Here is a 25306-nt window from a genome sequence, read left to right on the forward strand (position 1 = left end):
AGAAGCAAAAGAGTTGAGGATTGCCTTGAGGAAGAAAAGTTGCTTAGGGCATGCCTCCAAAATCAAAAGAGTGTCATCTGCATACTAAACAATCGGGAAATCCTGGTCACCAATATCCGGTAAAGGGAGCTTAAGAAGATTCCACAGCCTAGCTTTATTGATGATGCTCTAAAGAAGGTCAGCTGCCAGGACAAACAACAGAGGCGAAAGAGGATCACCCTGTCTAACACCTCTCTTGCAATGAAAGGGCTTACCAGGAACACCATTGAGTAACACCGGAGACGTGCTAGAGAGAAGGATGCTCCGAATCCAGTTGATCCACCTAGGACCGAAACCTTTGTGGATCAGAACCTGGATAATCAGTTCATGCTCAACAGTGTCAAAAGCTTTTTCGAAGTCCAGCTTGAGCACAATGATCTCTTTTTTTGAGGAGTGGCATAAGTGAATGTATTCAAAGGCCCAGGCCAAGCAGTCTTGAATAGACCTCCCTTTGATGAAACCATACTGGTTCTTGTGAATTAACCGAGACATGAACGGTTGCAGACGGTTTGCCAACAGCTTCGTTAAGATTTTCATACTATTGTTTAGAAGTGAAATTGGCCTGTAATCCCCCACTTTCTGAGGATTCTCCATCTTCGGGATCAAAACAATGAAGGACCCGTTGATACTTCTAAGGCAGACCTCACCATGATAGAATTTATCACAAAGATCATAGAAATCTGGAGCAATGACATGCCAGCACTTCTTGATAAAATTTGTATTGAAACCATCGGGACCCGGAGATTTATCCGAAGGTAAAAGTTTTATAATGCTATCGATCTCCAATTTAGTAAACGGTGAGTCTAACTCGTGAAGTTGCTCATTACTAGTTAAAAGTTCTGAGAGGTCAAAACCAATGCCTGAAAAGTCAGACGAACCCAATCTGCACTTGAAAGCGTCCCAGAGAAGACCAGATTTATGTTCATGCTCGAGGAAAGTGATCCCATTGTCGTCAGTCAAGGTAGCAATTGAATTTTTCCTGTGCCTAATGGTGGCATGGGCGTGAAAGAAGCGAGAGCAAATGTCTCCATCAGTAACCCACCTAATAGCCGCACGCTGCTTCCAATAGATTTTCTGAATGTTAAGCAATTCGGCCACCTTTTGTTGCAGAATTTCTCTGAAATTCCATTCCTCAATAGATAGATCCCAATGCTCTTCCATGTTGTCAATAAGCTCAATTAGCAGCTTGATGTTCTTCACCGTTTTATCAATTTTTGGCAGCGATCTCTGCCAATCTTTCAGAACTTTCCTTACATACTTGAACTTGGCAGTCAGGTTTTTAGATTTGTCGGGGATGCTAGGGAGCCCATTCCATGTAGTTTGGAAAAGATTCATGAAACCATCCAATTCAAGCCAGAAGTTCTCAAATCGAAATAACTTAGGTTTAGGAATTCTAGACTTAAAGGAAACCAAACAAGGAACATGATCGGAGATGTCTCGCGACATTGTCTTAGCATGGGAGTCCGGGTAGAAAATCGACCATTCTTGAGAGATGAAAAACCAATCCAGCCTCTGAAGAAGAGGTTCCCGCTGTCTGTTCGACCAGGTGTACGTTAGCCCGTGTAGGGGAATTTCAATCAAGTCTAAGTTGCTAATTGCTTCATTGAACTTCAGCATAAGGTTAGTATCACCCCCAATCCTATTCCTGTTCTCTGGCCGACGGATTAAGTTGAAATCACCAACGAGAAGCCAAAGTTTGTCAGAAGGCATATTGATATTATGCAACCAGTTGAGGAAATCAATTTTCCCATGGGGGGTACAAGGAGCATAAACATTTGTAATAATCCAGGAACAAGCCGACAAATTTGAAGTAAATTCCACTGACTGGGCATAATTGTTTTGAAAGATAACATTCCCCGAAAGCCTTGAGCTCTTCCAAATGATAACAAATCCTCCTGAGTTCCCCATCGAGGGTACAAAAGCAAATGAGTCAAAATGAGCAGGACAAAAGTTTTTAAGGTATGCCGAGTCAAAGAACTCCTTTTTGTTTCTTGCAAACAAATAACCTCACAACCAGCATCCCGAATAGAACAACGAATAGCATTCCACTTAGCGGTAGAGTTAATTCCTCTAACGTTGTGGCTCAGCACAGACCACTCCAGGAAGTTAACAACATTGGGATTACTCATTGAGTAAACAAGAAGTTTTTGGGGCATAACAATACCCAAACCAGTGGGTAAAGCTAGATTCAGTCCACAAGCAAAATATTAACAAAACATTAAAACAAGCACGCATAGGTGCTAGCCAAGTATCCAGAAGACCTGCATGAACCAAAAGTAAAACCAAGCACACCCAAAAGTTAATGGGGCCAACTCCGGAGCCCAGATCACCCATCGTCCGCCTATTGTTTGTCTTACTTATCTTCATCAGATGAATCATCAGTCTTTCCATCATCCAAATCCTTCCTGCCAATCCTCCGCTGACCAACAGATCCCACAGTCGATTTCTTTTGCTTTAACCTATGCTCAGAAAGGTCATCCTCAGACAGGTTACAAAACCTAAAGCCCAGATTCCGCAGCACCTTGGAGGATAGCGGGGGGGCATCGAAGTTATGTTGGCACATGAGGCAGTTCCTTTTTGGGCAGGCCCCATGCCTGAACCCAGCACGTGATTCTTTCAATCGTTTGCTTCTTCTGAGCTCTGACTCCACAATGATTGGTGACGGCCCACCACGACTGTCAGAATCCTTGGAGATCCCAGAAATGACATCCTCCAGGGAGGAATCATTCGGACATTCCTTAGGGACCACAAAAGGGAGGGAATTCATTCCCTGCTCCTGCAAAGTTGGGGGAATATCTGACAGCAGAAAGGTCTTCGACCAATTGAAAGCATCAGGCTGAAGCAGATTCGAAAGGAAAAAAGGTGCCCACTTCTTAGGGATGTCCACCGAGTGGTCAGCCGACCCAGCAGGAGCAAAGTATTTGGCCTAGAGCCTAGAGAACTGGGCAGATCTTTTTCTCTCCTCAAACATCTGGAAAACGGGGTCAGGCTGCCATTCCTGAGAGAGCATGAAGTTCATCTCTAAATTCTGAAGGTGATTATTGTTAGGCTCACCAACATGGGCTGATGGGGCAAGTCCTCCATATCATGGACATGGTCCACCTGAGGCACCGGTCCATCAACCTCCTGAGGACCAATGAATGGGGTAGCATTGATATCAAATCCATTCCCAAGCAGCACATATCCATTCTCCACAAAATGACCATTCGGAAGGGGTGCAAGCTGACCAGCATCAATGGAGCTATCAGACGACAAGCCAGAGTGCTGGTTACTGAGTTGTAGTTCTTCCTGCTGAATGGGTTGCTCCTCTGGCAAGATGGGCTGCGGGACCTGCTGATTGGGCTGGACATTCACAATCCACTGGTCCCAATCTCCTTGGCCAAAGCCATCCTGCTGAGCCGGCAGCTCTCCACCCGCAGGCTCCAGAGGGAAATTTAGGTCAAGCCCTGTCGGAGGCATGGGCTGACCCAGCCCGAAGAAGACCAGGGGGAGCTGATGGCCATCCTCGTTCGGGGGCCGGGGGGATGGGGTCCTCATCTTGAGCTTGCCCACCAAGCATGAGTTGCTGAATAATTTCACATTGAACAGTCCAGGAGTCACCAGCAAAGCCCTCAGCCTCCGAAAAAACAATAAATTGGGGGACCTCATCAAGTGAAGTGACACGAACACGAAGCAAAGTTCTAGAGATATTACTCTGATCCTCCTCCCAGAGAATTAGTCTTCCAAACGACCCAATGGCGGCCTGCAAGTACTCTGAAGAACGATAATCCAATGGAAACCCCAGAAGCATAAGCCAGCACTCATGGTTGAAAAGAAGAGCTCGGTGATTCCAAGCGTCATTATGACGGACCGCGGTGAAAGTAGCATCCAAATATTGCTGGGGGCCAAGCAGAACCAAATTATCCCGCTCCAGAACACTACGAAACTGCACTATCACCTGCCCCAAGTGCGAGCGCTGAATGGCTCGAACACCGACCCTACGATGCTCAACAAGATACTCCCTGACCACATCTCTGACCGCAGGGAACAAGACCTCGTGCTCAGGCAAAGGATGAATATTGATAATCGCCCAGTCCTCATGCATTGGCGATAAACGCTGCGAGACTGACCTGACCATGATCCCACGATGCTGGACCACCGAGGCGCTGAAGCCTGGTGGGAGGAACGGCTCCGGGTCTACGCGCCGGTACGCCATTGATAGATTCTCAGAGGGTCACCGGAGAGCCAAGAGCAAAGGAGCGGTTTGGGGTTTTGGTGAAGTGACACCCAGCGAGAGCTCCAAGGACGTTTCGGGCGCCTGTTCGTATATTTTTAATAAGACCGCCCTGGCAAATTCACCGAAGCAGGTAAAGGTGGGAGGGGTCCCACCCGTCAGGGACCCGGGGGAAGGGCGGAACCAGGACCCGAAGTCCAAGAGGTGAGACGACCCCTCCAAAAGGCAATTACTTTCGAAGGAAGGGAACGAGGAGAGGGGAAATCCAAAATCCGATTTCTTACGATTGCAGAACAATTCCAAATGCCCCCTGGCTTTACAAAACTGGCAGAGAAACGCTGACGAAACCGAACCAGACAAATCCGCCCTCCCAAGGGTGGGGGGGGGCCGAAAGGCCAGGCCCAGGCCTGAGAGGCCCATTACGCAAAATGGGCCACCAATGAAGCCTACGAATCCTGGGGAGCCCAGCAGTTGAATTTGAAATTGAAAAGGAGCAATCATCACGGCCCTGACGCCCGCGTCCAATCATGCTTCCGTTAAGCCTAGGAAGACCCACTGAAGGAACAAGCCTGCGATGAAGATCACGCGACGGGGCTCCCGAGGACGAAGCGGTGACTGGAAACCTCGAGCCCCGAGCTCCTGAGGAGGATCCCAATCTATTGAAGACAGAAATCCTCGACGCATTCAAATTTCCAGCGAAGCGGGAAGGAAGATTATGACGAAGAATTGGGACAGCGTTCGCACCGGTCAACGGCGGACGCCTAACCATATCAGCGAACGAGATTTTTTTCCTGCCCTTAACAAACCACCAGTTGTCATTCTCCTCTTAAAGGAATAATCTGAATTTATAATTCCAATTTGGTCCACCAGAGTTCCACAAGTTGAAGAAAGCTTTGAATTCCGGACGAACAATGCATCTAGAGTTGTAAATGTGGAACCCAACATCCTTGGAAGAAACCGTGAAGCGGAAAACCCGGTCAGCAAGCGAGAGGACCTTGAATCCCCTGGCAAAACCACCAAAAGCAGCTTGAAGAAGATGACCAACCGAAACCGGGTCAAGCTTGAAGATGCATCTACCAAACGAGACAACTAGCCAAAAGGCCGACCAAAAGGCCGACGGAGAATTCGGACTTCCAGAGCATACAGGAGAAGAAAATCGGCGCCTAACATCAGCCTCAAATAACGAACCCGGCCGGAAGTCCAAACGAGACAAATCCACCACCCAGCACGAGGAAGACCAAGCGGGGAGGGGGGAGCGAAGAAGACCAAGAAGAGAGGAAAGGAAAGGCACAGAGTGCACCTTGCTCAGAGCCTCGTAGCAAAGCACACCCAAGGGGGAGCATGGCGGGGCCGCCCACGAGAGGTGGACGCGGCGAGCCGCACCGCGAGATCACCGTTTGGCCTGCTCCATTTACCTGGCCATCGGTTATGTCCCGCGTAAACAAATTTACCCACTCCCTCCGTCCCTTAAAGAAAGCAGTCATTTTTTTATAAGGTTTGAGTCAAACATATAAAACTCTGGCTACTATAACAGTTTTGTTATGTAGTTTTGAAATCTAATATACAAATCTATCATAAAAATTATTTTACATTTATTATAAAAGTACTTTTGCAAAAGTATTAATATATTAAGAGTTTATTTGTATTTAAAAAAATATTGGTCAAAACTATATTTTATATACCATGTCGCTCTTGTATTTTGATACCGGAGTGAGTATATGTACTACTCGTTTTCAAGCGTCCGGTTGAAGATTTCCAAAAAGGGAGGGAGGCAGGCCTGGTCTGGCCTGGCCCCATTGCTGCTAATCTAACGTTTCATGTCGATCATGCTGCTTTTGATCAATAATCCGTTGCCGATTCAATCACCTCGTTCAATCTGGCAATCTGCATCGCCAGGTCACCAACTAACTCTATTTCTATCTCTCAGTTTACTGTCCTTGTGACCTTGTCGAGGAATTAAATGCCTTCTCCATGATTTGCACAATCCAAATACAGCTAGCCTTTCCACACACACACAAAAAAGATAAAAGAATAAGATCAGGAACTCATCGTCCCTACAGAAATAAAGCATGCTTGCTACGCTTCCACTTTCACCTTTCTGGATATGTATGTTGTTTCTAGTGATCAACAAGTTATTTTACGAAACAGCCAAAGGAAAAAAAACAGTTTATGGACCATGGAAATTTGAATTCCGTTATAAATATATTGGACATAACATCTCGTATAGAAAGGGACAGAAAACGAAAGCATGTATTCAGATTTCGATAGCTAGATAGATAAACATCGTATGGGTATCGAGACTTGACTCGGCTATTCGAATGTGTTCTCTTGCTTGGCCTGTGTCCACGGTACCGAGCAGTTGCGGATTTGAATCACGGCCATTCAACTCTAGCAGCGGCAAATCAATCTCGGTGCAAGTTCCATGCAGTTCAGGGCAGCTGACCTGTGCCTTCCACGTCTAGTCCCTGTAGTTTACCAAAGGAGGAGGTCTATCTATGCGGACTGAAGACGATTTAAATGCAGACGTTCACATCTGATGACCCGAGTGACGTCTTAGGCCCTGTTTGGCACAGCTTATTTTCAGCTTCTTCACAAATTTAAGTAGAAGTTCTGCCAAACAGGCAGCTTCTGCAGCAGCTTATCAGTTCAGCTGCTTCTCAGAATACACTAAAAGCAGTTAACAAGCAGAAACTGTTTTTCACTAGCTTCTCAGATAAGCTGCTTTTTCAACAAGCAGCAGCTGTGCCAAACAGGGCCTTAGTTTGGTACTTGGGTTTAGGGTTTAGTTGAGAGCGGTGTTTAGTTGGGCAATTGGGTTCTTCCAACCAGAAGTGCCTAAGACCATCCTCTGACAGGCCCTGTAAACGACCATGCAAAGTATTGTTCTGTTTAGCACTGTTTGTAAAGTATGGTTTGAAATAGGGTGGTGAACTCCTACGGCTCGCACATCCTTCCCTCTGTCCAACGTATGTACTTGAACCGACTCTGCCCAGTCACTATGGACTCCTGGGCCGGCGTTGGCACGCAAGCACATTGCCCTTTAGCATGCACGGCATGGATTTGGGATTTCACCATTTCATCATACACCAGGACCAACCAATAAATCTACACAAAGTCTCGACCCTCTCAACGCGCGGATTCCGCTGCAGGGCAGCTTTCGCTGCCTTGTCTACATGACCTAACCAACAGCGACAAAGGGAAGTAAAACAAAACGATTGTTCCATAACAAATAGACTGTAAATTCCTGTAGGTATAGAAGTCATGGTGACACATAAATACTGCAGACTTCTCAACGGATCGCCACAAGGTGTAACCTGCAACCAGATGAAATCTTTCTTAGCACTAGTTGGTCGAAACCACAAAAATCAAAGATGTCGTGGTGCAAAGAAGGGGCAGGATGAGCCATAGTGCAGACAGAGAAAAGGAAGGTGTTGCCAGTTAAGGTAATAATAAAAAAAACAAAGGTTAACAACCTGAAGCTAACATAAACCGACCCATACAACTGCCCGGTATTTCTTAAGTACAGTATAATATCTTACACGCAGAATGACTTAGCATGTTCCTGAGACAGTTTACAAATGTCATCAGTGCAGGTGGTTTCTTTTAAGCAATATATATCCAAGATGAAGCATTCCAGTTATTGACTTTTTCTACGTTCGAGTCACTGTCAGCTAGATAATACCAGATTCTCCATGCTTTTCTTATATTTTACAAAATACAACATGTGCCCAGGAAAATCATGGATTTCACTGTGAAAGCTTTGAGACATTATCGCTAGTGTTACGGATGATGTGCCTAGACCTCTGTTTTTTTGTTGGACGCACACTTCATCAAATATCAAACAATGGAAAATGAGAAAATCCTGTGGTTTTTTTTATCGACTTGCAAGGTGGTTTAGTGATTGTAAAATGCATAAAGACTGAAACTCTTAGCAAAGCTACTCCATGCTGAGTGAATGGTTCTGTAGAGACTTATTTCTGAATCAACCAATACGGAGTAACAACAAACTAAAAATCAATTCATAAAAAAAACTAAAAACCAATTCAAATATTGTAAAACTAGAACCCATCCTAGGATTCAACTAGAAGACCAGAAATGCAGTTCCAAGGAGCAATACAGTGATATGAATGTTCCATTGCGATGAATTCATGCATTCAATCCAAATGTCGATAAATTAACATTTGTTACAAGGTAAGGAAGGATACAAACAAAAGTATGGGTAGAATAATATGCAATTCTGAGTGTTTTAACAATCCAAGTCATCATTTACTTTCAATCTATCACCATATATTGGTTAACTATGCATTTATGCAATAAGTAAACCTAAAGAGCAGGCCTTGTGTATTGGTGAGAGCTGTCTCACTTAGTCACCAGGTCTCGGGTTTGAAGCAGCCTCTCCGCAAATCGGGTTTGAAGCAGCCTCTCCACATTTGCGGGGAGAGGGAGCCATGTAGGTAGCCAATTGTGAAGTGCTAAACCGAGAAGATGTCTGTATAAAACTAAATGGTGCAAACAAATAAAAACAACACCCTAACCTTGCAAGAACTTTTCTGCTTGTTTTGTTACCCTTTCTGAAGAAGGGAGGGGTCATATTTATAATGTATACTAGCTTTGTTAGTCCTAGTCTAGAAATGGTAATTGCATATTAAAAACATTCCAGAAATCACAATAAGGGACTGACAGAAAATGATGGAAGTGGAATCTATAAGTTCTACAGGATGGTTAATAACTAGGGGAAAAAAAGAACACTAGAGATAATTTTGGTGCAGAAGTTATAGCCTTCCAGGCAGGCAATTAAGAACATACAATCATGTTGGTTTGCAAATCATATCTTCTCAACAAGACAATTGATCCTACAGTTATGCTAGATATAGGGTTAGAGGTTATTGTGTATAACCAAAAATGTTCCTTTTCCATAAGAAAATAGAGAACCTTTCTGAAGAAAGATATTTTCTTATAGAAAGTATCTTTCTATAAGGACATATCAATGTACTCCTGAAAGCAGGTGAATATCAAAATTGACATGAGAGGGTTGGAAGCGACGAAGCATAGGTTTCACATTAGATTCCTGAAGTTTCCTATGCTTCAGACAAGGAATTGATCCTTAATCTTGTGATTAGCAAAAAGTGAACATTTGGACAAAAACTAAGACTGTTCCATTTAACAAGTACGCTTGTAAGACTGTAAACCCCCCAAAAAAACTTCGCCAACAAATTTGGTATGTAAGGCAATTGATCTAGTGCATTTTGGGTAACAGAGAGTACTACCATTCATTGTTCAAACATTACATTTACAACTGGAATCAGGGAATTTCTCGTGACATGGTTTCAATTGAACCAATAATCTCTACATGCAGTAGTGGAGTTCCCAAAGGAGCTGTGAGGGGGCCAATGGGAGAGTGTAGATTAGCATTGCATACAGCAATTAAGTAGTGAAATTAGCTATTGCTTAAACAAACTTAGGATGTTAGTGGGGGGCATGGCCCTCCTTGCCCTTAAAGAAGCTCCACCATTCTGCCTACAGGTAAAAACTCGCTTTATCACTGCAAACACAATAGAATCATTGAGTTCATTTTGTTTTAAGATGATAGAAACTGAGTAAGGATGCTTTATCACACCGCAGCCACTCAATTTGCCACTGCTTTTCTCACTTTGCAGAGGTTATACAAGCATAAGGATGCTTTGAGACAACTTTTTGTAAGTGATGATTGGTCCAGGTCCAAATTGACTTCCACAGACGCGGGGAAGAAAACTTAGACTTTGCTTTCTATACGATTCTGGCATGCTGCGGAGGATTGCTTGGACATCTCAGCCTTTGTTAATTGTGTTGAGGATTGTTAATAGGGATGAGAAGCCTGTCATGCCAGAGATTTCTGCTGCTATGGATTTTACTATAGAAGAGATAAATACATCTCTTGGAAGCAAGCCTAGGGTACTAAAGAAGGTAATGGATATCATTGACACGAGGTGGTTGCACCAAATGGAGCAAAAACTACATGGGGCTGTATTGTTTTTGAATCCAAATAAGTTTTTTGACATCACGAATGATGCTGACCATGCTTCTAGGCTCCTAATCACTTTCAATTATGTGCTTGAAAAGATGGTAACCGATGATGATGTGCTTGAAAAAAATAAGTAACCAAGCGGATGACTATGGGAAAATGAGAAGCTTTGGAAAGCAATGGAATTGAAGCAACAAAAAACCCTCGTAAGTAATTTAAAATTCTAATGCATTTATTTTAGTTAGTTTTGAACATGCTAGTTCTCTAACATAGATATAAACATTTCAGTTGTTGGTGGGATGCTTTTGGCGGCCTGAATTGAGAGCTTCAAAATTTTGCAAGACACATCCTTGGCTTCTGTAGTTCAGCCTCAAGTAGTCTGGTTGTGAAAGCAATTGGACTATCTTCAAATTTGCAAGTAACTAAGCCTATTTGAGTTCTTGTGTTTCTTTGATAGTTGGTTAGTGGTTACTCATTAGTGACTACTTTTCTAGATCCATTGAAAGAAGCGAACCAGTTGGAGCACCAAAGGTTGAAGATTATGGAAAGGTTTAAAAAGATGTGTGTGGAAGTGACAAATTTCAATCCTTTGATCTTATAAGAGTTTTAATGGGACAATGAATGGGTTGAAATGATGAGTACTGATCAAGTACATCCTGGAGATGATCTTTTTCTGGTCTCATGTTGATGAAGTTATCAGTGCATCACAGTCACTTGAAGGCCGCAATTTGTCTAGGACGACTAGGACATACTCATCGACGTGGTTTGACTTCTACCTCAACTAATGAAGAAGAAGAGCAAGGATCGGAAGAAGAGGAAGCCTATGATCTGGACATTGTTGTTGCCGATGATCTAGATGTTGAGGATGACTATGGCCAACCACCGCCTACTCCTCCCCATGATGGTACTCCAATTGATGAGAATGAGGGTGGCCTAAACGATATGGGCTTAGATATCGATTAGGTGATGGTCTACCACTCTATACCTCATCATGTTTGCACCTATATTTGTTTGCTATGAAGTATGAACTTGTACTCTTAATCTCTAAATTGCTACCAAATACTAACTGCTGACCTTCTGTTGTCCTGCTAGACTGTTGACACCTAATTGACGCCTAAGTGTCCAGGCGCCCAGCCAGTGCATGGCCTCACTGTGGCGCTGTGATTTGAACAATGAAAAACTATATATCTAGTATATCTAGTAACGGTAGCAGAATTTTATTTTGAAAATACCTCCAGCTGATTTGTGATCAATTCTTGTTGCTGGGTGGGTCACCATCCTGTGCATTTCCTTGTGAGTTGCTACCACTGCCTCCACTGTTCCCATCCTGCTGCGATGTTTGCCCTCCCAGTCCACTGAATGGCCACGGCAGCGACACATTGAACCTCCTCTCAACCACCCTTGGATTCTCCTGCCTCTCCTCCATCTGTCCCTCAGCAGCAGTAGAGCTCCCAGATGCAGCAGCAGCCACACCAACAGCCGGCTGAGGATTAGTGCCCTTCCGCCCCTCGTAATCAGGATCGTCAGTAGGCAGCTCAAATCGGCAGATGGGGCACGAGTTGTGAAGCTCAAGCCACGGCACAATGCAGTCAGTGTGGTAGATGTGCTTGCAGGGCATCTGCTTGGCCACCTCTCCAGGCGAGAAATCCTCCTTGCAGACGGCGCACTCAGCGCCCTCCGCAGCTGCGACCATGGCATGAGTCACGAGGACGTCGGGGAGCGAGGAGAGGACCGATTTGGCAGCCGGCGGCGTGCCATAGCGGTTGGGGTCGTTCTCGGCGAGCTGCTCGATGAGTTGTTCGAGGCCTGGGCCGACGAAGTAATCCCCAAAGCTTGCCCCGCCGATACGCCCGAGGCCGGGTCCGGAGCCGAGGGTGACGCTGGCGTCGTCGAGGAGGACCTGGATGTTGGCGCCTCCCTCAACGAGGCTATGGATGTAATTCTGGAAGAACATGACCGGGTCGAAGGGCTCGGGCTCGTTCTCGGGGGTGGCCGTGCCGGCGGCGGCGCGCGAGGCAGAGCCGCCGACCCTGATGGGTTGTTCGCCTAGTCCCAGGAAGGAGTTGAGGATGGAGGAGATGTCGTTGGGCTGGGAAGGGGAGGTCGCGGCGGAAGAGGACGAGGACGATAAGGAAGGGGACCCACCGGAGCCGGCTGCTGGGGCGGGGGCCGGGGTGGTGCTGGCGGCGGGGATCGTGGTGGGGGCAAAGGGGAACGGGAAGGGCAGCGGGATGAAGGTGGGGGCAGGGACGGTGACCTCCTCGAGGAAGTCGCCGTGGCACTCGGGGCACGAGAGCTCCCCGGCGGCGGCGGCGGAGGCCGCGATGAGAACGGTGCGGTTGCATTGGTAGCAAAAGTATTGCTTGCGCGCGGCGGCGGCGTAGTAGGCGGCGGCTGGAGTCGACATGGCGGCGCCCGGCGATCTCGCGGCGAGGGTGGATGGATTGGGATTTTTTTCTCTCGCTCTCTCTATGGAATTTAGGTCATCGATTTTCTAGTGCTGTGTTTTGCGGCAAGCGAATTGAGATTTCCCCCACAATTTATTTAGGGAAATTTGGATCTATACCATTAAAAGATCACCACTTTGGATCCATACCATTACTATCTCACTTACATGTGGGTCCACATGAGTCAATGACATGTGGGGTCCATGGTATATATCTAAAGTTTGGATCTTTTAATGGTATAGATCCAATTGTTCCATTTATTTATGTTTATATATTTATTACGAAGCGTGGGAGCACGCCATAATACTCTGAACAACCATTTCCCTTTATACCTCTTCTCTACTCCCCACATAAGTTTGTTGTTTTGACCGGTTATCCTATATGCTTCATAAAAAATTACTAAGTTCATCGTAACTTAAACTATAATTCTTTTAGTTTAAAATGATTTAATCCTATATATATTGTTGCTGATCAAAGTTAATAGTTTGACGTGTGTTTAGTTTGGTTTAGCTTGAACTTTTGTCCCTAAAAGCTAAATCAAATGGATGGATCCAGAAAGCAATTTTTACTAAAAGCCGACGTTCTCGTAGTGCAAAATTGAATGCAACTCTGGACTAGCGGCTTTCGGATGAAACTGTAAAAATATGAATAGAAGAATTTTTATCGGCTTTTAGTAGTTTTCACCAAACGGTTTATAACATTTTAGCCGTTCACAACACATAGTAGCTTTTTTCACATCTCATGGCCCGCAACAGCTTTTTTACAGCCACAATCCAACCAAGCAAGCCCTTAGGACAAACATAAAAAGACAAATTCATGTGGACGGAGGCAGTACTATATAAAGCAAATCACGTAGGTTTATTCTGTGTCGCGCTTCTCGCTTAACAAACAGAGGGGGGTAATGGCGATGACACCTCCATAAGGCATTATCTCGCTAGAGGCAAGGCATTGAGAAGTCTTCTCGCTCTCGCTCCATTGCTCTAACCTCCATTCCCGCCCGGAGCTCGCCCGAGCGGTTGTTGCCATCGTCGGTAGCAGTACAAACTTCATGTAAAAATCAAGAAATAGGAGCACCCAGAACACTATTGGGACGAATCCATCTCAGCTCAAAGTGGACCTAAGAAATCTTATGAAGGGAAGGAAGGGAAAGGGGCAGGGGGTTCTAAGAAATTCTCCCTCTACATATAGTTTATCAATCTAGTGACCTCCCCAATGCTTAGAATAGTAGAACACAACAGTCGAAAACACATCTATCGCATAATCTGATGATCACCAAATCAATACTAGTTTCCGTGGTCATCGTGCGTCATGTGCGAAACGCGTAGGTTTGTTCTTCTCACTCGCTTCTCGCTTAACAAACAGGAAAGGATAATGATGGTGACACACCCTTGTCTCGCTAGAGCCAAAGCTAGCCCCCTATTTCTGCTACAAATCATGGGCAATGGAGGCATGCTCAGGTGCGGGGTGAAAGTCGCCTAGAGGGGGTGGATAGGCGGAAACTAAAATTTACAACTTTAAGCACACTACAAGTCGGGGTTAGTGTTAGAATAAAATCCGAGTCCGGGAGAGAGAGGAAAACAAATCAACCAAGAAAATAAAGCGGATGACACGGTGATTTGTTTTACCGAGGTTCGGTTCCAAATAACCTAGTCCCCGTTGAGGTGGTCACAAAGACCGGGTCTCTTTCAACCATTTCCCTCTCTCAAATGGTCACTTAGACCGAGTGAGGCTTCTTCCTTAATTTCACGGGGCACTTAGACCCCACAAGGATCACCACACAATTGGTGTCTCTTGCCTTGCTTACAAAGCACTTGAGAGTAAGAAGTGAGAAAGAAAAGAAAGCCAAGCCAAGCAAACAAGAGCAACTAATGAACACAAGAGATCCTCTCACAAGTCCTAATGCACTAGAGTTGATTTGGGGAATTTGATGGATCGATCGCTTTGATTGTGTCTTAGAGTGGAGTCTTATTACTCTTGTATTGAAAGCAATGTTCAGAATGCTTGGATCATTAGAGTGGAGGTGGTTAGGGGTGTTTATAGCCCTCAACCACCAAACAACCGTTGGGGTAGGGCTGCTGTCGATGGGCTGAAAGGAAAATGTGCCCTTGGGCCATTTCTAAGTATTTTGGTGATTTAGTGTCCAACACAAGTGTCCTAGTATAAAAAGGTGGACAAAGTACAAATCAAGGATAAAGGTATGTTTCTCAGACTTAGTACATTGTTTTATGGACTAATGTATTGTGTCTAAGTGCTGGAAACAGAAAAAATCGAGTTGGAGAAGAGATGGCTCGAGCAGCCAAAGTCTGCTCAGTCTGGATGCACCGGACTGTCCGGTGGTGCACCGAACAGTGTCCGGTGTGCCAGGCTGGCTCTGGCGAAAAGGCTGCTCTCGGGACTTCGACGGCGGTGTACGACTATAAATCACCGGACTGTCCGGTGGTTCACCCGACTGTCCGGTGTGCCGTTCACAGGCGAACTCGTCGCTCTCGGGAAACCATCAACGACGTACGGCTATAATTCACCGGACTGTCCGGTGTGCACCGGACTGTCCGGTGATCCAACGGTCGGCAGGGCCAACGGTCGGCCGCGCGATCTGCGCGGGACACGTGGCCGAGCCAACGGCTAGAAGGGGGCACCGGACTGTCCGGTGTGCACCAGACATGTCCGGTGCGCCAACGGCTCTCAGGCTGCCAACGGTCGACTGCGCCATTTATGGAAGGAAATCGGGCACCGGACAGTGTCCGGTGTGCACCGGACTGTCCGGTGCGCCAGTCGACAGAAGGCAAGATCAGCCTTCCTAGATTGCTCTCAACGGCTCCTAGCTGCCTTGGGGCTATAAAAGGGACCCCTAGGCGCATGGAGGAGCACACCAAGCATCTTCTAAGCATTCCTAAGCACCAAGACATCGATTCCGCGCCTTTGATTCTTTGCGATAGCAATTAGAGCTCTAGTTGAGTGGTGAACTCATTGAGTTGTGTTGTGAGCTCTCCTTGCGACTTGTGTGCGTGGTGTCACTGTGATTTCTTGTCTTGAGTGCGTTGCTAATCCCTCCCTTGCTCCGTGTTCTTTGTGAATTTCAAGTGTAAGGGCGAGAGGCTCCAAATTTGTGGAGATTCCTCGCAAACGGGATTGAGTAAAGCAAACAAAACACCATGGTATTCAAGTGGGTCTTTGGACTGCTTGAGAGGGGTTGATTGCAACCCTCGTTTGTTGGGACGCCACAACGTGGAGTAGGCAAGCGTTGGTCTTGGCCGAACCACGGGATAACCACTGTGCCATCTCTGTGATTGATCCTTGTTGGTTATTGTGTTTTGTTGAGGATTCCTATCTAGCCACTTGGCAATTATTGTGCTAACAATTAACCAAGTTTTGTGGCTTAAGTTTTCAAGTTTCCCAGGATCACCTATTCACCCCCCCTCTAGGTGCTCTCAATTGGTATCAGAGCTATTCTCTTCACAAAGGGACTAACCGCCCGAAGAGATGGATCCTAAGGGGAAGGGAATCGTGATCAACGACAAAGAGAAGGAATCCTTCGTCAACGAGCCGAAGGACGACAAGCCTACCGACTCCGGCTCGGGCCATAGACGGAAGGAAGGGAAGAAGAAGAAGACGAGGCGCATCAAGGAGATCGTCTATTACGACGACAGCGATGAGTCTACTTCTTCCCAAAAGGACGACGACCACAACGACTACGAGAGAAGGAAACCGGTTAATTCGAACTTTTCTTTTGACTACTCTCGTATTCCGCAAAGTTCAAATTCACATTTGCTCTCCATTCCACTCGGCAAGCCCCCACACTTTGATGGGGAGGACTACGGATTTTGGAGCCACAAAATGCGTAGTCACCTATTCTCTCTCCATCCTAGTATATGGGAGATTGTAGAGAGTGGAATGCACTTTGATAGTTCGGATAGTCCTATGTTCATTAATGAGCAAATCCATAAGAATGCACAAGCTACTACTGTTCTTCTAGCTTCATTGTGCAGGGATGAATACCACAAAGTGAGCGGCTTGGATAACGCCAAGCAGATCTAGGACACCCTCAAGATTTCTCATGAGGGGAACGACGTCACCTTGCTCACCAAGATGGAGTTGGTGGAGGGCGAGCTTGGACGGTTCGCGATGATAAGGGGCGAGGAGCCGACACAAACATACAACCGGCTCAAGACCCTTATCAACAAAATAAGGAGCTATGGAAGCACGCGATGGACGGACCACGACGTCGTCCGACTGATGCTAAGGTCTTTTACCGTTCTTGATCCTCATTTGGTAAATAATATTCGTGAGAATCCCAGGTACACCAAAATGTCGCCCGAAGAAGTCCTTGGAAAATTCGTTAGCGGGCGGATGATGATCAAGGAGGCGAGGTACGTGGACGATGCCTTGAATGGTCCGATCAACGAACCGCAATCCCTTGCTCTCAAGGCAATAAGAAGCAAGGAGGCGCTACCTAGTAAGGTGGCACAAATTGAGGCAGCCAGACTTAATGATGAAGAGATGGCCCTCATCATCAAAAGATTCAAGACGGCGCTTAAGGGTCGCAAGGGACAGCCAAGCAAGACCAAAGCCAAGGGAAAGCGCTCATGCTTCAAATGCGGTAAGCTTGGTCATTTTATTGCTAACTGTCCCGACAATGATAGTGATCAGGACCAAGGGAACAAGAGGGAGAAGAAGAAGAATTATAAGAAGGCAAAGGGCGAGGCTCATCTTGGCAAGGAATGGGATTCAGACTGCTCCTCGTCCGACTCCGACAATGAAGGACTCGCCGCCACCGCCTTCAACAAGTCATCCCTCTTCCCCAACGAGCGCCACACATGCCTTATGGCAAGGGAGAAGAAGGTATGTACTCGAGACTCTACTTATGCTTCTTCAAGTGAGGACGAATCTAGTGATGAGGATGAAATAGATTAATCATGTCTATTTAAAGGCCTAGATAGAAATAAAATTGATAAAATCAATGAATTGATTGATGCCTTGAATGAAAAGGATAGGCTTTTAGAAAAGCAAGAGGATTTGTTGTATGATGAACATGATAAATTTGTAGAGGCACAAAAATCCCATGCTTTAGAAGTTAAAAGAAATGAAATGCTTTCTTATGAACTATCTACTTGTCATGAAACCATTTCTACTTTACAAGGTGTTAACAATGATTTAAATGCTAAATTAGAAGTAGCAAATAAATCTAATTCTTGTGTAGAACATGCTATGATTTGCACTAGGTGTAAGGATTTTGATATTGATGCTTGTAGTGAACACCTAGTTTCAATTTCTAGATTAAATGATGAAATAGCTAGTCTTAATGACCAACTTAAGACTAGCAAAAGCGATTTCGATAAGCTAAAATTTGCAAGGGATGCCTACACGATTGGTAGACACCCCTCAATCAAGGATGGACTTGGCTTCAAGAGGGAAGCCAATGACTTAACAAGCCATAAGGCTCCCATCTCCACCAAGGCGAAAGGGAAGGCCCCTATGGCTAGTAGTGCTAAAAGGAACCATGCCTTTATGTATTATGACAAGAGACAATATAGAAATGCTTATAGGAGTTATAATGCATATGATGCTTTTGATTCTCATGCCATGTTTGCTTCTAGTTCTTCCTATGTGCATGATAGAAATGTTGGTAGGAGAAATGTTGTTCATAATATGCTTAGGAGAAATGTTGTTAATGTTCCTAGGAAAGTTAATGAACCATCTACAATATATCATGCTTGCAATGCTTCATTTGCCATTTGTATAAAGGGTAAGAAGGTATTGGCTAGGAAGCTAGGGGCCAAATGCAAGGGTGACAAAACTTGCATTTGGGTCCCTAAGACAATTGTGACTAACCTTGTAGGACCCAACAAGAGTTGGGTACCTAAGACCCAAGCCTAAATTTGCCTTGCAGGTTTATGCATCCGGGGGTTCAAGCTGGATTATCGACAGCGGATGCACAAACCATATGACGGGGGAGAAGAAGATGTTCACCTCCTACGTCAAGAATAAGGATTCCCAAGATTCAATCATATTCGGTGATGGGAACCAAGGCAAGGTGAAAGGTTTAGGCAAGATTGCAATATCAAATGAGCATTCTATCTCTAATGTGTTTTTAGTGGAGAGTCTTGGATATAATTTACTATCTGTTAGTCAATTATGTAATATGGGATATAACTGTTTATTTACAAATGTAGATGTGTCTGTCTTTAGAAGATGTGATGGTTCACTAGCTTTTAAGGGTGTACTAGACGGCAAACTTTACTTAGTTGATTTTGCAAAAGAAGAGGCCGGTCTAGATGCATGCTTAATAGCTAAGACTTGCATGGGCTGGTTGTGGCATCGCCGCTTAGCACATGTGGGGATGAAGAACCTCCACAAGCTTCTAAAGGGAGAACACGTGATAGGTCTAACCAATGTTCATTTCGAAAAAGATAGACCTTGTGCAGCTTGTCAAGCAGGTAAACAAGTGGGAGGAGCACATCACAGCAAGAATGTGATGACCACGTCAAGACCTCTGGAGCTGCTACATATGGACCTCTTCGGACCCGTCGCCTATCTGAGCATAGGAGGAAGTAAGTATGGTCTAGTTATTGTTGATGACTTTTCCCGCTTCACTTGGGTGTTCTTTTTGCAGGATAAGTCTGAAACCCAAGGGACCCTCAAGCGCTTCCTAAGGAGAGCTCAAAATGAGTTTGAGCTCAAGGTGAAGAAGATAAGGAGCGACAACGGGTCCGAATTCAAGAATCTTCAAGTGGAGGAGTTCCTTGAGGAGGAGGGGATCAAGCACGAGTTCTCCGCTCCCTACACACCTCAGCAAAATGGTGTGGTAGAGAGGAAGAACAGGACGCTCATAGATATGGCGAGGACTATGCTTGGAGAGTTCAAGACCCCCGAGTGCTTTTGGTCGGAAGCCGTGAACACGGCTTGCCACGCCATCAACAGGGTCTACCTTCACCGCCTCCTCAAGAAGACCTCATATGAGCTGCTAACTGGTAACAAACCCAATGTATCGTACTTTCGTGTATTTGGGAGTAAATGCTACATTCTAGTGAAGAAGGGTAGGAATTCCAAATTTGCTCTCAAGGCTGTAGAAGGGTTTTTATTAGGTTATGATTCAAATACAAAGGCGTATAGAGTCTTCAACAAATCATCGGGTTTGGTTGAAGTCTCTAGTGACGTTGTATTTGATGAGACTAATGGCTCTCCAAGAGAGCAAGTTGTTGATCTTGATGATGTAGATGAAGAAGACGTTCCAACGGCCGCGATACGCACCATGGCGATTGGAGATGTACGGCCTCAGGAACATTTGGAGCAAGATCAACCGCCTTCCTCAACTATGGTGTATCCCCCAACCCAAGATGACGAACAGGTACCTCAAGTGGAGGCGCATGATCAAAGGGGAGCACAGGATGTTCAAGTTGAAGAGGAAGAAGCACCTCAGGCACCTCCAACCCAAGTTCGAGCAACGATCCAAAGGGATCATCCCGTCGACCAAATATTGGGTGATATTAGCAAGGGAGTAACTACTCGTTCAAGATTAGTTAATTTTTGTGAGCATTACTCTTTTGTCTCTTCTATTGAGCCTTTCAGGGTAGAAGAGGCCTTGCTAGATCCGGACTGGGTGTTGGCCATGCAGGAGGAACTCAACAACTTCAAGCGCAATGAAGTTTGGACGCTGGTGCCTCGTCCCAAGCAAAATGTTGTGGGAACCAAGTGGGTGTTCCACAACAAACAGGACGAGCACGGGGTGGTGACGAGGAACAAGGCTCGACTTGTGGCAAAAGGTTATGCCCAAGTCACAGGTTGTACCAAATGGATGTGAAGAGCGCTTTCCTCAACGGGCCGATCAAAGAGGAGGTGTACGTGGAGCAACCCCCTAGCTTCGAGGATGAACGGTACCCCGACCACGTGTGTAAGCTCTCTAAGGCGCTCTATGGACTTAAGCAAGCCCCAAGAGCATGGTATGAATGTCTTAGAGACTTTTTAATTGCTAATGCTTTCAAGGTTGGGAAAGCCGATCCAACTCTTTTTACCAGGACTTGCAATGGTGATCTTTTTGTGTGCCAAATTTATGTCGATGACATAATATTTGGTTCTACTAATCAAAAGTCTTGTGAAGAGTTTAGCAGGGTTATGACGCAGAAATTCGAGATGTCGATGATGGGCGAGTTGAACTACTTCCTTGGGTTCCAAGTGAAGCAACTCAAGGACGACACTTTCATCTCCCAAACAAAGTACACGCAAGACTTGCTAAAGCGGTTTGGGATGAAGGAAGCCAAGCCCGCAAAGACGCCGATGGGAACTGACGGACACACCGACCTCAACAAAGGAGGTAAGTCCGTTGATCAAAAAGCATACCGGTCCATGATAGGTTCTTTGCTTTATTTATGTGCTAGTAGACCGGATATTATGCTTAGCGTATGCATGTGTGCTAGATTTCAATCCGATCCTAAGGAGTGTCACTTAGTGGCTGTGAAGCGAATTCTTAGATATTTAGTCGCTACGCCTTGCTTCGGGATCTGGTATCCAAAGGGGTCTAACTTTGACTTGATTGGGTACTCGGATTCTGACTATGCTGGATGTAAGGTCGATAGGAAGAGTACATCGGGGACGTGCCAATTCTTAGGAAGGTCCCTGGTGTCATGGAACTCTAAGAAACAAACCTCCGTTGCCCTATCCACCGCTGAGGCCGAGTACGTTGCCGCAGGACAGTGTTGCGCGCAACTACTTTGGATGAGGCAAACCCTCCGGGACTTTGGCTACAATCTGAGCAAAGTCCCACTCCTATGTGACAATGAGAGTGCTATCTGAATAGCGGAAAATCCTGTTGAACACAGCCGCACAAAGCACATTGACATCCGGCATCACTTTTTGAGAGACCACCAGCAAAAGGGAGATATCGAAGTGTTTCATGTTAGCACCGAGAACCAGCTAGCCGATATCTTTACCAAGCCTCTAGATGAAAAGACCTTTTGCAGGCTGCGTAGTGAGCTAAATGTCCTAGATTCGCGGAACTTGGATTGAATTGTAGCATACATGTGTTTATGCCCTTGATCATGTTCATTCTGCATTTTGTTGCTTATTGTGGTGCTCAAGTTGTACAAACACTCCCTGGACCTCACAAGTCCTTTTTGCAAGAGATGCACATATTTAGGGGGAGCTGTGCTACAACTTGACCCTTTGAGACTAACCATGTTCTTGAGTTTGGTTGTTTTAGTCTCAAAGGAGGATTGAAAGGGAAAAGGTGGACTTGGACCATGCAAGACTTCCACTGCACTCCGATGAAAAGAGTAACTTTTCCAAGTTCATCTTTATACTCTTATTGCCTTTGTACTCTTATTTGAAGATTTTGGTGAGGCAATGGGGTTAAAGGGCCAAGATTGATCCCGTTTTGGTGCTTGATGCCAAAGGGGGAGAAAATAAAGGCCAAAGTGATAGATGGATCAACTACCACTTGAGAAATTTTGAAAATAGTAGATTAGAGCTTTTGGTTTGTCAAAACTCTTTTATTGTCTCCTGTGTCAAAAGTTGGTCTCTTGTGGGGAGAAGTGTTGATTATGGGAAAAGGGGGAGTTTTTGAAATCCTTGATCAAATTTCTTTGGAAAACCTCTCTTTATGTCTCTACAAGTGGATTTGACTTAGAGATAGGAATTTGAGGTTGATTTGCAAAAACAAACCAAGTGGTGGCATAGAATGATCCATATATGTCAAATTTGAATCAAAACAATTTGAGTTTTTATTTGAAGTGATTTTGTACTTGTTCTACTTGCTTTATGTTGTTGGCATAAATCACCAAAAAGGGGGAGATTGAAAGGAAAATGTGCCCTTGAGCCATTTCTAAGTATTTTGGTGATTTAGTGTCCAACACAAGTGCCCTAGTATAAAAAGGTGGACAAAGTACAAATCAAGGATAAAGGTATGTTTCTCAGACTTAGTACATTGTTTTATGGACTAATGTATTGTGTCTAAGTGCTGGAAACAGAAAAAATCGAGTTGGAGAAGAGATGGCTCGAGCAGCCAAAGTCTGCTCAGTCTGGATGCACCGGACAGTGTCCGGTGTGCCAGGCTGGCTCTGGCGAAAAGGCTGCTCTCGGGACTTCAACGGCGGTGTACGACTATAAATCACCGGACTGTCCGGTGGTTCACCGGACTGTCCGGTGTGCCATTCACAGGCGAACTCGTCGCTCTCAGGAAACCATCAACGACGTACGGCTATAATTCACCGGACTGTCCGGTGTGCACCGGACTGTCCGGTGATCCAACGGTCGGCAGGGCCAACGGTCGGCCGCGCGATCTGCGCGGGACACGTGGCCGAGCCAACGGCTAGAAGGGGGCACCGGTCTGTCCGGTGTGCACCGGACATATCCGGTGCGCCAACGGCTCTCAGGCTGCTAACGGTCGACTGCGCCATTTATGGAAGGAAATCGGGCACCGGACAGTGTCCGGTGTGCACCGGACTGTCCGGTGCGCCAGTCGACAGAAGGCAAGATTAGCCTTCCTAGATTGCTCTCAACGGCTCCTAGCTGCCTTGGGGCTATAAAAGGGACCCCTAGGTGCATGGAGGAGCACACCAAGCATCTTCTAAGCATTCCTAAGCACCAAGACATCGATTCCGCGCCTTTGATTCTTTGCGATAGCAATTAGAGCTCTAGTTGAGTGGTGAACTCATTGAGTTGTGTTGTGAGCTCTCCTTGCGACTTGTGTGCGTGGTGTCACTGTGATTTCTTGTCTTGAGTGCGTTGCTAATCCCTCCCTTGCTCCGTGTTCTTTGTGAATTTCAAGTGTAAGGGCGAGAGGCTCCAAATTTGTGGAGATTCCTCGCAAACGGGATTGAGTAAAGCAAACAAAACACCGTGGTATTCAAGTGGGTCTTTGGACCGCTTGAGAGGGGTTGATTGCAACCCTCGTCCGTTGGGACGCCACAACGTGGAGTAGGCAAGCGTTGGTCTTGGCCGAACCACGGGATAACCACCGTGCCATCTCTGTGATTGATCCTTGTTGGTTATTGTGTTTTGTTGAGGATTCCTATCTAGCCACTTGGCAATTATTGTGCTAACAATTAACCAAGTTTTGTGGCTTAAGTTTTCAAGTTTCCCAGGATCACCTATTCACCCCCCCTCTAGGTGCTCTCATGGGCGCACCGGACAGTCCGGTGCGCCACCGGACACTGTTCGGTGCGCCAACCACGTCACCCAACCGTTAGGGTTCGGACGGTTTTGACCGTTGGAGCTTTGTCTTCTTGTGGCACAGGACAGTCCGGTGCCGCACCAGACAGCCACCGTTCACTGTCCGGTGCGCCTATGATGGCTGCTCTGACTTCTGCGTGCATTGTGAGCGCACTGTAGCGTTCACAGATGTCCGTTGCAGTCGACCGTTGCACTGGTAGTCGTTGCTCTGCTTGGCGCACCGGACAGTCTGGTGAATTATAGCGGAGTGGCGCTGAAGAAACCCGAAGTTGAAGAGTTCGGAGGTGTACGGTTCTGGTGCACCGGACAGTCCGGTGCGCCAGACCAGGGCACACTTGGGTTTTTTGCTCCTTTCTTTTTGAACCCTTTCTTTAATCTTTTTATTGGTTTGTGTTGAACCTTTATGCACCTGGACAATATATAATCTATAGCAAACTAGTTAGTCCAATTATTTGTGTTGGGCATTCAACCACCAAAATTAGTTATAGGAAAAGGTTAAACCCTATTTCCCTTTCAATCTCCCCCTTTTTGGGGATTGATGCCAACACAAACCAAAGTAAATATATAAGTGCAGAATTGAACTAGTTTGCATAATGTAAGTGCATAGGTTGCTTAGAATTAAACCAATTTATACTTCTATTAGATATGCATGGTTTGCTTTCTTTTATTTAATATTTTGGACCACACTTGCACCACTTGTTTTGTTTTTGCAAATTCTTTTGGAAAATCTTTTCAAATTCTTTTTGCAAATAGTCAAAGGTATAAGAATAAGATTTCGAGAAGCATTCTCAAGATTTGAAATTTTCTCCCCCTGTTTCAAATGCTTTTCCTTTGACCAAACAAAACTCCCCCTGAATAAATTCCCCTCTTAGTTTTCAAGAGGGTTTTGATAGATACCAATTGGAACTTATACTTTAGATACTAGTTTTGAAATTATACCAATTGAAATATATCAATAACAAGATACCAATTGAAAACTTTGTTTCAAAAATTTTGAAATTATTTTTGGGTGGTGGTGCGGTCCTTTTGCTTTGGGCTAATACTCTCTCCCCCTTTGGTATTAATCGCCAAAAACGGAGACTTTGTGAGCCCTATTTACTTTCTCCCCCATTGGTACAAGTAAATATGAGTGAATATTATACCAATCGAAGAGTGGTGTGGAGTGATGGCGAAGGGTAAATGATACCGATAGAGTAGAGTGGAAGCCTTGTCTTCGTCGAAGACTCCATTTCCCTTTCAATCTACGACTTATCATAGAAATGCAATTGAAAACATATTATTCGTAGACATAAAAGAGATATGATCAAAGGTATATATAAATGAGCTATGTGTGCAATGTTTCAATCAAAATTCCGAGAATCAAGAATGTTTAGCTCATTCCTAAGTTTGCTAAAGGTTTTCTCATCTAATGGCTTGGTGAAGATATCGGCTAATTGTTCTTTG

At 45.4% G+C, this 25306-nt stretch overlaps 1 protein-coding gene across 1 annotated transcript; it reads right to left on the bottom strand.

Annotated features, from left to right (window-relative positions):
* Positions 1-7294: 7294 nt before the first annotated feature.
* Positions 7295-12742, bottom strand: LOC100192058 (putative RING zinc finger domain superfamily protein). Its single transcript, NM_001137481.1, has 2 exons — positions 11486-12742; positions 7295-7566 (listed from the first exon to the last, which is right to left on the bottom strand). Exon 1 carries the CDS (start codon positions 12658-12660, stop codon positions 11503-11505), a length of 1158 nt encoding a protein of 385 aa, NP_001130953.1. The 5' UTR covers positions 12661-12742; the 3' UTR covers positions 7295-7566; positions 11486-11502.
* Between the last annotated feature and the right edge of the window lie 12564 nt (positions 12743-25306).

Source organism: Zea mays, chromosome 5 (assembly GCF_902167145.1).
Source record: "Zea mays cultivar B73 chromosome 5, Zm-B73-REFERENCE-NAM-5.0, whole genome shotgun sequence".
Classification (NCBI taxonomy): domain Eukaryota; kingdom Viridiplantae; phylum Streptophyta; class Magnoliopsida; order Poales; family Poaceae; genus Zea; species Zea mays.